Below are 12,157 nucleotides of genomic sequence, written 5' to 3' on the forward strand. Positions count from 1 at the left end.
GCGATTGAATTAATAGAAAAGTGTTGCAGAAGTTGAACGTTTTGAAGCAATGGTAAGGTTTTGTATGGGTTAGAGGAATCGGTTGTGTAAACATTACACTTGCAATGTTGATTTTGTATACCAGTTTTCTTTGGGTATTATATGGCAGTTTATGTAATCTTTAGTAACCTATCGGTGACGCCTTAAAATTGGGCACTATAAAATAAACAGGCAGCGTCCGGTATACTACTCTCCTCAGAAGGGTAATGGCACCAATATTTGTTTGAAAACCCCCCCATGATTTTGCTAAATCTAACCAAGCATGCAAGGACAAATAATGTCTTTGAGATTTAATATATTGGCTTTGGCAATAGAAAGTCGATCTGAGCTTTAGGCTGGTGTGCCAAGTATGTTGTATTGAAACATTTTATGTAGGCTCAACAGTGCCCTTTGCTCAATTCCTTTATTATGGGTACTATTTAGTTAGTGTCACAGGCAATGGAGACAAATGAGCAGGGAAACAGCGCCAGAGCTGCTCTTTTTAAGCCAATGATTTAAGGTGGGAGAAATGTTGCAGTTTTGCCACATGGGAAAACAGTGACGGATGATGTTGAAATTTGGGCATTTTGCAAAATGGGCTTCGGTGACTGATGATTCATTATCCTCAATGAGGTTGCAGAGCTTTAGAACATATTCATCTTCGTGAATTCAGTGATACTTTTGTGCTTTGTGTTTTATGGTGGTGCATGTTCTAGTTCTGTATTTTTTAATGTGCCGCATCAAAGTATTTGTATGGGTCTAAACATTTCTCTTTTCTCTTTTGCAGAAGAAATGGAAATAATGCCTCCATCATCAGCACAGCGCAGATATGGTAAGGTATCTCTGTCTTATAACCACTGCCTCCTCCGCCTGGGTGCAATAAAATAGTCACAATGTCCTTGTAAATTTAGTTTTACTTTATATCATAACATTTAAAGCCTGCAGTTGATATTCTTTTGCGTTGGGTGTAGCCAATAAACAAACGTTGCATCCATTATCAACAAGTTACTATTGCTCAAAGACGTGCTGCATAGGTGGATTAGCCAAGCCCCTTGGGTTGGGTGGGGTTATGGCATAGGGTGGGTGAGTGGTCCTGGGTAGATTGTCTTTCAGAGGATCGGTGCAGACCGGATGGGCCAAATGGCCTCTTTCTGAGAAGTCTGACAACAGCAGGTTAAAGTCCAATTGGCTTGTTTCGAATCACTAGCTTTCAGGGCACTGCTCCTTCCTCAGGTGAGGAAGGAGCAGTGCTCCGAAAGCTAGTGATTCGCAACAAACCTGTTGGACTTCAACCTGGTGTTGTAAGACTTCTTACTGTGCTCACCCCAGGCCAACGCCAGCATCTCCACATTGTGGAATATCTCGTCAAATGATGGCATGAGCTGAAGGGGATTTCACAGATTATTTCATAGAATTTACAATGCAGAAGGAGGCTATTCGGCCCATCGAGTCTGCACTGGCTCTAGGAAAGAGCACCCCACTTAAGCCCACACCTCTACCCTATCCCCATAACCCAGTAACTCCATCTTACCTAAGGGCAATTTAGCATTGCCAATCCACCTAACCCTGCACATCTTTGGACTGTGTGAGGAAGCCCACGCAGACACGGGGAGAACGTGCAGACTCCGCACAGACAGTGATCCAAGCCAGGAATCGAACCTGGGACCCTGGAGTTGTGAAGCAACTGTGCTAATCACTATGCTGCCGTGTTGAGGTGAGTGGGGCTGGATCATAACAATGAAATTCTTTATTGTGTGAACTGGGCACTGTAATCTTACACATTTCCCAGTATCTTCGAGGATATGAACCTACTATTCAGACCAGCCCAATGATAAACCAGCACATTGTTTCACATTTGATGTTAACGAGGAGCGTAATGTTTAAACGGAATTGTGATCCCAATAAAATATTGCCTGGAATTGTCCAGCTGTTGGTTGGGAGCAGGATTCTCTGGTCCCTCCGGGTTTCCCGGTGGGGTGGGGTGACTTCATTGGGAAATTCCATTGACAGTGGCAGGAACAGAGAATCCCGCTGCCGAGAAACACAGTGGTGGGGGCTGCAGAAGAGCCCGTCCATCGGATCGAACAGAGAAAATGTTAAGCCGGTCATCACTGGGATAAATATACCCATCTAAGTAGTATATGCTTTGCCTCCAGGTGGCACAACATTTCTGCAGGGAATCTGCTCTCTGACTTCCTTACCAGGTCTCTTCAAATGTTGTTCCCACCTCCCTATTCCTCAGCAGGACAAGAAACCAAAGGTTTGACATTTTTACTCTCTGCTACCTCTCCCCATCTAGGGACTGGCTGGTTAGCTGCCAGTCAAACCAGCTGTTACCCTAGGTATGGACCTCCAGCAGTTAAATACATTAAGCTTCCTTGGTAGAGCCCATTTTAACACTGAGAAGTAATATTTTATTTATACGGGTCTGTGCGTGTGAATGTCTGTTGGAACGACATTTCCTCAAACTGATGTGGAATGCAGGAGATGCCATTTCCCCTGCCAGTTTGTGTCTGGATCTAATTCCCTGTGCTGAATTCTAATACTCATTCCCAAAAGATGTATGGGTCTAACCTCTTGTGTGCAAGATTTAATTTGACAGCATAACCCTAATATGAAATCTCCTCTCCTCCTCCTCCTGGACGCACGCACAAGAATTACCAAGTGCACCAAAAACTGTTAAATAAAAACTCCGGTTTCAAAGATTTCCTCGGGCTTCCGGGACACAACGAGACAAAGCCTATTGCAGCATCTTGATACTGTGGTCTGCCATACACTCGAGACCCTTGACAGGCCACAGATTCCCATTGCAGAATGTTCAAATTAAAAATGCAAGAGGAGGGAAGAAAACATCTGCAGGAAAATAAGTAAATGAGATGCTGACCATACAAAAGCAATTGCAGTTGCCCACAGCTTTCTGTAAAATTGTTTGAAAGTCAGACCTGTGTCACCCAATAATCTGACTGATGTTACTTTGGATGCCACAGGAATATCTGAATTTATAATTGTATTTTCATATTTTAAAAAAATCTATATATTACATAATGTGTTAACCTCTTTGTAGTTTGATTTTAATGAGATTACGATTGCTTTCAGTGGCAGTTGAATTGTCTCTTAAGAGTTTGTGTGTTTGTGAGTGGTGTAATTTCACAGCAATGTAATATTTTACAATTGGGGCCTTGCTTCGGGGAAACTTTTCATATTTCTTTTTAATCTTACAGTGTTTCTTCACAGTGCGATACCTTTCGTTGGTTTTGGTTTCCTGGACAATGCTATCATGATTGTTGCAGTAAGTACTTGTGCCTCTTCCTGCATTTGTTATCATTGAGATACTAATCTGAAAGTGTCCATTTTAAGAAGGGTGATTCCACCTTAATTACCATTGGAATGATCTGCTGATGGGATTAGGTTACGGTGGGAAGGAGATTGTGTGAAGCACATAAACATCAGTTAAGGTCAGTTGGGCAAAATAGATAGTTCTGCTGTAATTCTGGGATCAGTTTACCATAATGGTTTTGTGGAGAAGCAATATATTTATCGTGCGCTTTGCCTCCGAGCCGGAGGAGGTGGGTTTGAACTGAACAGACCTTTTGGGATGTTTAACTTCGATCGTGTGACCCGAATAGATGGAGCAGAGATCAGGGCCTTTTTGGAAATCAAAGTAATGGATTATTTCTGACCACACTGTGCACTTTCCAGCGATCAGTTACATTGGCCAACCCTGACTGATCTAGTCTATAACATGTGGCAAACCTTTGCTTTTCACATTTTGCTATGGTTTTGCATGCTCGAGTTTTGGAAAGTAGTTTTTAGAGGAAGAAAAGAATATACTCCACTGAAGTCAGTAAAGCTGTTAAGTATGTTGAGACATTTCAAAAAAATGATAACAAATTTAAACTTCCCTAAAGCTGGTGTCTAATCTCAAAACTGCATTTTCTTACAAGAATACACTTTATTGATTAGCTTTTCATATCGAACTAAACATTTTAGAAAAAGAGATTGCTTGGTAATTAACAAAATATTAAAAGTTGCATGATTTGAAGTGTAGTGCAAGGCTGACGTAATTGAGAGATTTAGTGGTGCTTGATCATAATAGCAGAACTATACTGAATTAACAAAATTATGTAACATTGCAGTTTTATAGCAAATGCAATTTTGCTGTATTTTGTAAACTAAAATTCACTGGGCAATTTTAACACAACTTGCCTAGCAGATAACTGGCTACATTGAGTCAAGTGCAGATATGGGTGGCACGGTAGCACGGTAGTTAGCACTGTTGTTTCACAGCGCCAGGGACCCGAGTTCGATTCCCGACTTGGGTCACTGTGCGGAGACTGCACATTCTCCCCGTGTCTGCGTGGGTTTCCTCTGGGTGCTCCGGTTTCCTCCCACAAGTCCCAAAAGACGCCCTTGTTGGGTGAATTGGACATTCTGAATTCTCCCTCCGTGTACCCAAACAGGCACTGGAGTGTGGCGACTTTCACAGTAACTTCATTGCAGTATTAATGTAAGCCTACTTTTGGCACTAATATGACAGCCATTCAATTTGCCCCCACCCCCCTCCCTCCCCAACCATCCACTTATTCTTTATTTCTGGCACTGACCGCCAGAAAGAAAATATGAGCCAGAGTTGCAGTGTGAAGTTTCAAACTCACCTAAAGCTGCAAAGGACATTGTTGTAAAGTGATATGTTCTTCCTTGAGATTGTTTGTCGGGAGTGTGCAGAAGGCCAACGATAGAGACATAGGGCTGAGAGTTGGGCAGGGAACTAAAATGTTAAGTGAGGCGGGGGGGGGGGGGGGGGTTGGGAGTTGGGAGCCCCGAATGCTGTTCTGGGAAATGATGAATGGACAGGTGTTCGACCTCCTACATTCGGAAAGTACCTTCGAGAGGAGGGGAAGTGGTGGGACTCTGGTGAAGCAGAGTCATGGAGGGATTGCTTCCTCTGGAAATTGGAGGGGAACGATCGATCCCGGCCACGGGTCACTGTCCGTGTGGAGTTTGCACATTCTCCCAGTGTCTGCTTGGGTCTCACTGACAACCCAGAAGATGTGCAGGGTAGGTGGATTGGCCATGCTAAATTTCCCCTTAATTAGGAAAACTTTTTCAAAAATTTTTAAAATTAAAGCACTCCAGAATTGTGTTTCTATAATCGCATCCACGTAAGTAATGCGATGGACATGTATTTCTGACATACTGAAGTAAACCAGGTTCCCCGAGACAGCTTGAAAGTTAGATAATTGTCATCAGACTTTCCTTTTTTCCTCTTTATTTGGTCATTTAGATGTACATAGATGACATGTCTGATGCTTCACATGGTATTACAGTAAGTTACATTGCATTCCAACTTCGAGATGTGGTTAAATTGATTTGTACCAGAAAAAGGTACGGCAGGTTTCGTCTGAAAATTCCAATCCTTTGTAGAAAATATACTCCTGACCTTGTGATCAATGCTGGAGAATATTTCCTACCAGAAAATACATTAGAATCATGTCTTCCATTACGTTGTATTGTGCTGCTGGCTATTGTGCATAGATAAAAGAACTTAAATATTTTGATATAGTACTGATTTAAGTTCTGTTTCACAGGGGACACAGATCGAGTTGTCGATTGGAGTTATTTTTGGAATTTCTACCATGGCCGGTAAATATTTTTGAAATAATTTCTGCCCAACTCGGGAGATTTTAAATTGAGCCTGGACCCTGGGTCGGTCTTTGTGTTTTTCAGAATTTTTTTTTCTTTCTCACCACGGTTTTGTAATTCATCAATCCCAAGGTATCGGCCACAACTCCCTTTCACTCAGCAGTATCGCAAATAGTGGCTTGTAGCATTTGAATGGGGATTAGTTTGATTCCTCGACTGCTCAAAGCACGATATGTTCGCCTGGTAGGTAACTGATGAAGAATGATTGGGTTTCTGGAGCAGGAGGCGGGCAGGCTATTTTCTCATTATTCTGTACTCTGTAAGCAGTTCACAAAAGGCGTAGCTTCCAAACAAATAATTGCATCGCCACTGTGTTTCCATTACCCCGTGATGGTTCCTATTCCAATTCGCTCAAGACCCTTGTTGCTGTTGGCTGCCAGGCTGAACAGGGAAAGGCTGCACCATTAACCTGGGGTCATGGAGACCGCTGTGGCGCGTGACACGATACTGAGCCTGGAGTTTCTGATGTCCTTGGAAAATGTATGCCTGTCAGTTCCTATTTGTCAGGAAATCGATTCTTCTCCTCGGTTCTTCACCATCCATTCCTGAAAACAACTCAAAACATATGACTAAATCAGAGTGCAAAAAATAAATACTTTTGTGCGTTGTGCCTTTGGGTTTAGTGAGTCAACTCTTGCAATTCCACGGGAGTAAGCTATTTCCAGTAATGAGGGGAAGTAGCTTTTGAGAAACCCCATTAATTCTTAGTGGTGCTGGAGTTAGGAAAATACCATTAGTCCTGTGTATGGCTGCTCTTTCCTTTTTTAATTAGGCATGCAGTCATCTTTATAAAAGCTAATGAAAGGACAGATTGAAACGCCACTCAACAAATCTACCGGTTTTCCTTTCACTTTTTTTCAAAACAATTAACACTTGATTTCCGACTGTGGTTGGAAGAGCTTTTACGAACATGGAGCCGGTCGTATATCCTGATTTGCATCATAAAAGCCGTACAATCTCAAACTGGTTACACTCATTACCTGCGGTGCAAAATCCGGAAACTCAACAAGATTGTATTTGAAGCAAAATTCAAAACATTAAAAAAAATTTTAAAAAAAAATATATTTATTAAAGTTTTTTACCAACACAATTTTTCCCCTTACAAACAATACCCCCCCCCCCCCACCCCCATAACAAAATAACACAAAATCGCACTGAGCAAGATATATACATGGCAACATGGTATATTTACATAACTTTATACACTGGCTCTCTCCCGCATGTGCCAGTATCCCCCACCCTTCATGTTATCTCCTGCTCCTCCATCCCCCCAAGCAATCCCCCCCCCCCCGCCCCCCAGCCCCCCAGGGTTGCTGCTGCTGCTGACCGACCTTCCTCTAAAGCTGCGCGAGATAGTCTAGGAACGGTTGTCACCGCCTGTAGAACCCCTGCGCAGACCCTCTCAAGGCAAACTTGATCCTCTCCAGCTTTATGAACCCAGCCATGTTGTTTATCCAGGCCTCCACGCTGGGGGGCTTCGCCTCCTTCCACATTAGCAAAATCCTTCGCCGGGCTACTAGGGACGCAACGGCCAGAATGCCGGCCTCTTTCGCCTCCTGCACTCCCGGCTCGTCCACTACTCCATATTGCTAGCCCCCAGCTTGGCTTGACCTGGACTTTCACCACCTGAGATATTGCTCCCGCCACTCCTCTCCAGAACCCCTCCAGTGCCGGGCATGACCAAAACATATGGAGATGGTTCACCGGACTCCCTGAACACCTTCCGCATCTGTCCTCTACACCAAAGAACCTACTCAACCTCGCCCCCGTCAAGTGCGCTCTGTGAACTACCTTAAATTGTATCATGCTGAGCCTGGCACATGAGGAGGAGGAATTAACCCTACCCAGGGCATCAGCCCACAAACCTTCCTCGATCCCCTCCCCCAGCTCCTCCTCCCATTTACCCTTCAACTCTTCTGCTAACGCTTCCCCCTCTTCTTTCATCTCTTGGTGTATTGCCGAAACCTTGCCCTCCCCGACCCATACACCCGAGATCACCCTGTCTTGAATTTCTTGTGCCGGGAGCAACGGGAATTCCCTGACCTGTCGCCTCACAAAAGCCCTCACCTGCATATATCTAAATGCATTTCCCGGGGGTAGCTCAAACTTCTCCTCCAGTGCCCCGAGGCTCGCAAATGTCCCGTCAATGAACAGGTCCCCTGTTCTTCTAAGCCCCGCCCGATGCCAGCCCTGGAACCCCCCGTCCATCTTCCCCGGGACAAACCGGTGGTTACCCCTGATCGGGGACCACACCGAGGCTCCCACTGCACCCCTGTGCCGTCTCCACTGGCCCCAGATCCTTAACGTTGCCGCCACCACCGGGCTCGTGGTATACTTTGCTGGCGAGAACGGCAGCGGTGCCGTCACCAACGCCCCCAAGCTCGTTGCTTTACAGGACGCCATCTTCCATGCCGCCCCCTCTCTCTCCATAACCCACTTGCGGATCATCGCCACATTTGCTGCCCAGTAGTAGCTCCCTAGGTTTGGTAGCGCCAACCCTCCTCGGTCCCTGCTGCGTTCCAGGAACCCTCTCCTTACCCTCGGGGTTTTATTCGCCCACACAAACCCCATAATACTCCTACCTACTCTCTTGAAAAAGCCCTTGGTGATCACGATGGGAAGGCACTGAAACACAAACAAAAACCTCGGAAGGACCACCATTTTGACCGACTGCATTCTACCCGCCAGCGAGAGCGGTAACATGTCCCATTTTTTGAAGTCCTCCTCCATTTGGTCCACCAACCTCGTCAGATTTAGTTTATGTCGGGCCCCCCAGCTCCTGGCTATCTGGATCCCCAGATACCGAAAACTCCCCACCGCCCTCCTCAGCGGTGGGTCCCCTATCCCTCTGTCTTGGTCCCCTGCCTGTAATACAAAAAGCTCACTCTTCCCTACATTGAGCTTATAGCCCGAGAACCCCCCAAGTTCCCTAAGAGTCTGCATGACCTCCACCATCCCCTCCATTGGGTCCGCCACGTACAGCAACAGGTCATCCGCGTATAGCGACACCCGATGCTCTTCTCCCCCTCGGACCACCCCCCTCCATTTATTAGACTCCCTCAGTGATATGGCCACGGGTTTGATCGCCAATGCAAACAACAGGGGGCACCACTGCCTCGTTCCTCGGTACAGCCGAAAGTACTCCGACCTCCGCCGTTTCGTCACTACACTCGCCACCGGGGCTCTGTAAAGGAGCTTAACCCAGCTGATAAACCCTCCCCCGAACCCAAACCTACGCAGCACCTCCCAGAGGTACTCCCACTCCTCGGTCAAAGGCCTTTTCCGCGACCATAGCTGCCACTATCTCTGCCTCTCCCTCCTCCGATGGCATCATTATCACACTTAGGAGCCGCCGCACATTAGTGTTTAATTGCTTGCCCTTTACGAATCCCGTCTGGTCCTCATGAATCACCCCCGGGACACAATCCTCAATCCTCGTGGCCAGCACTTTTGCCAATAACTTAGTGTCCACATTGAGGAGCAAGATCGGCCTGTACGACCCACATTGCAGTGGGTCCTTGTCTCGCTTTAGAATCAAGGAAATTGTCGCCTCCGACATTGTCGGGGGCAGGGTCCCCTCCTCTCTTGCCTCGTTAAAGGTCCTCACTAGTAGCGGGGCCAACAGATCTACGTACTTTCTGTAGAACTCCACCGGGAACCCGTCCGGCCCTGGGGCCTTCCCAGCCTGCATACTCCCCAAACCCTCGCTCAGCTCCTCCAACCCGATTGGTGCCCCCAAACCAGCCACCTCTTGCTCCTCCACCCTCGGGAACCTCAGTTGGTCTAGGAATCGTGTCCTCCCCCCCCCCCCTTGGGGGCGGGGGGCGGGCGGGGGGGGGGGGGGGCTGGGATCTGTACAGCTCTTCATAGAAAGCTTTGAATACCTTGTTTATTTTCGTTACACTCCGAACCGTGGCTCCCCTTCCATCTTTGATTTCCCCCTATTACCCTCGCTGCCGTCCTCCTATGGAGCTGGTGTGCCAGCATCCGACTAGCCTTTTCCCCGTACTCGTAGGTCGCCCCCTCCGCCTTCTTCCACTGTGCCTCCGCCTTCCCCGTGGTCAACAGGTCAAACTCTGTCTGGAGCCGTCGTCTTTCCCCAAGTAATCTTTCCTCCGGGGCCACTGCGTATCTGCTGTCCACTCTCAAAATCTCCCCCACTAACCTCTCCCTTTCCATGCCCTCTGTCTTCTCCCTATGAGGCCTGATGGAGATTAGCTCTCCCCTGATCACCGCCTTCAACGCCTCCCATACCACCCAAACTCGCACCTCCCCGTTATCGTTGGCCTCCAAGTACCTTTCGATACACCCCCTCACCTTCCCACACACCACCTCATCTGCCAGCAGTCCCACATTCAGCCGCCACAGCGGGCGTTGGTCCCTCTCCTCTCCCAGCCCCATTTCCACCCAGTGCGGGGCGTGGTCCGAAACGGCTATGGCCGAATACTCCGTCCCCTCCACCCTCGGGATGAGCCCTGCCTAGAACAAAGAAATCTATCCGGGAGTAGGCTTTGTGCACGTGGGATAAGAAAGAAAATTCCCTGGCCTGCGGTCTTGCACACCTCCATGGGTCCACTCCCCCCATCTGATCCATAAACCCCCTGAGCACCTTTGCCGCCGCCGGCCTCTTTCCCGTCCTTGATCTGGAGCCGTCCAGTGCTGGGTCCAGCACTGTATTGAAGTCCCCTCCCATTATCAGGCCTCCTACCTCCAGGTCCGGAATGCGTCCCAACATGCGCTTCATGAATCCAGCATCATCCCCCGCCGACTAGCCATCTCCTTTTCTGGGCCAGTCCCGTGTCCGCGTCTCCCTCGCCCTCCAGTCCCCCAGCCGGAGGACCTCCGTCCCGACCACCCCTTCTGTGTCCCATTCCCTTTCGGCCAGTGCAGCAGCAACCCCCCCCCCCCCCCCCCCCCCCCCCTTCCCCTCCCCCCGCTAGACCCCTGTCTAGATTTTTTGCTCCCCCATATCACTCATGTAAGTCAGCTGACCCCGGCTTCCCCCGCCGTCCCTTTGACGACCCCCCCCCCCCCGTGTGAGAGTCTCCCAATCAATCCTTCGTTCCCTTTCCCGCCTTTTTTCCCGCGCGCGGGGGAAAAAAACCCGCGCTTTCCAAAGCCTGCCCCGCCCCATCTGCCGCAGCTCCTGTCGCGGCCTAGTCTCTCTCCCCCAACCCAAATAACATTTCCTGCGCGTGATTGACCCCCTATATACAACAACCATCATACTTCAACCCTTAAACACCCCCCACCCTCAGTTAGAGTCCAACTTTTCAGCTTGTATAAAGGTCCACGCCTCTTCAGGCGTTTCGAAGTAGTGATGTTGGTCCCTGTATGTAACCCACAGTCACGCTGGCTGCAGCATTCCAAATTTCACTCCTTTCCGATGCAGCACTGCTTTGGTCCGGTTGAAACCCGCTCTCCGCTTGGCAACCTCCGTGCTCCAGTCCGGGTATATTTGGATCTCAGCATTGTCCCACTTGCTACTCCTCTCCTTCTTGGACCATTTCAGGACCCTCTCTCTGTCCGTAAACCGGTGAAATCTCACCACCATCGCCCTTGGCGGCTCAGTTGCCTTGGGCTTCCTCGCCAGCACCCGGTGCACCCCGTCCAGCTCCCTCGAAGGGGCCACTGCGCCCATCATCGCCCCGATCATCGTGCCCGCGTATGCCGCGGCATCGGCCCCCTCCACTCCTTCCGGGAGACCCAGGATCCTCAGATTATTTCTCCTCGACCTGTTCTCCAGGTCTTCGAGTCTTCCCGCCCACTTCTTGTGTAGCGCCTCGTGCCGCTCCACTTTCACCGCCAGGCCCAAGAGCTCGTCCTCATTCTCACTCTCTCTTTTCTGGACCTCCTGGATCTGCACCTCGTGGGCCTTCTGGGTTATCCCTAGTCCTTCAATTACCGCCAGCATAGGCACCAGCATCTCCTTACGCAGCTCCTCGAAGCAGCGCTTGATGAATTCCTGCATCTCCTCTTTGTCCCCGGCCGCCGCCATTTTGCTTTTTTTCCCTCGCTTCTCCCCCTGCTCCAATGCCGCTTTTTTGGCCGTTGCACTTCGGTTCCGGTCCATAAAAATCGGTAGGGGACCTCTCTCTTCTCTTCCCCACGGGTTGTCTGTAAAAAAAATTCCGTTGGGGCTCCTCTAGCGAGCCCGAAAGTCCGTAATCGCGGGAGCTGCCGAATCGTGCGGCTTAGCTCCGCATAGCCGCAACCGGAAGTCGTTTTAAACATTTTTTTAAAGAATAGATTGGTAATTTTTTTGGAATTCACCAATAAGGGCTACATTTGCAATGGAAGGTCTCTGGAGCAGAGATTTTTTAGGTCAGCAAATGAGCACCGTTCCCATTGCTTCTCCTGTCTGACTATGAACAGAAATAGGTGATTTGATACTATTCCACTAGAGCAAACATCTGGAATAGATTGTCGTTTTGAT

The 12,157-nt window shown here is 48.5% G+C and overlaps 1 protein-coding gene across 2 annotated transcripts in view; it reads left to right on the forward strand.

Moving 5' to 3' along the window:
- The window catches only part of tmem65 (transmembrane protein 65), an 83,270-nt gene that overhangs the window by 42,901 nt on the left and 28,212 nt on the right, over positions 1-12,157 (forward strand). For both annotated transcript variants that reach the window (XM_072467068.1, XM_072467069.1), the window contains 3 exons: positions 806-850; positions 3,240-3,307; positions 5,607-5,661. In XM_072467068.1, coding sequence (XP_072323169.1) covers positions 806-850; positions 3,240-3,307; positions 5,607-5,661 — 168 coding nt within the window. The remainder of the gene's footprint in view (positions 1-805; positions 851-3,239; positions 3,308-5,606; positions 5,662-12,157) is intronic.

This window comes from Scyliorhinus torazame, chromosome 11 (assembly GCF_047496885.1).
Source record: "Scyliorhinus torazame isolate Kashiwa2021f chromosome 11, sScyTor2.1, whole genome shotgun sequence".
In the NCBI taxonomy this organism is placed as follows: domain Eukaryota; kingdom Metazoa; phylum Chordata; class Chondrichthyes; order Carcharhiniformes; family Scyliorhinidae; genus Scyliorhinus; species Scyliorhinus torazame.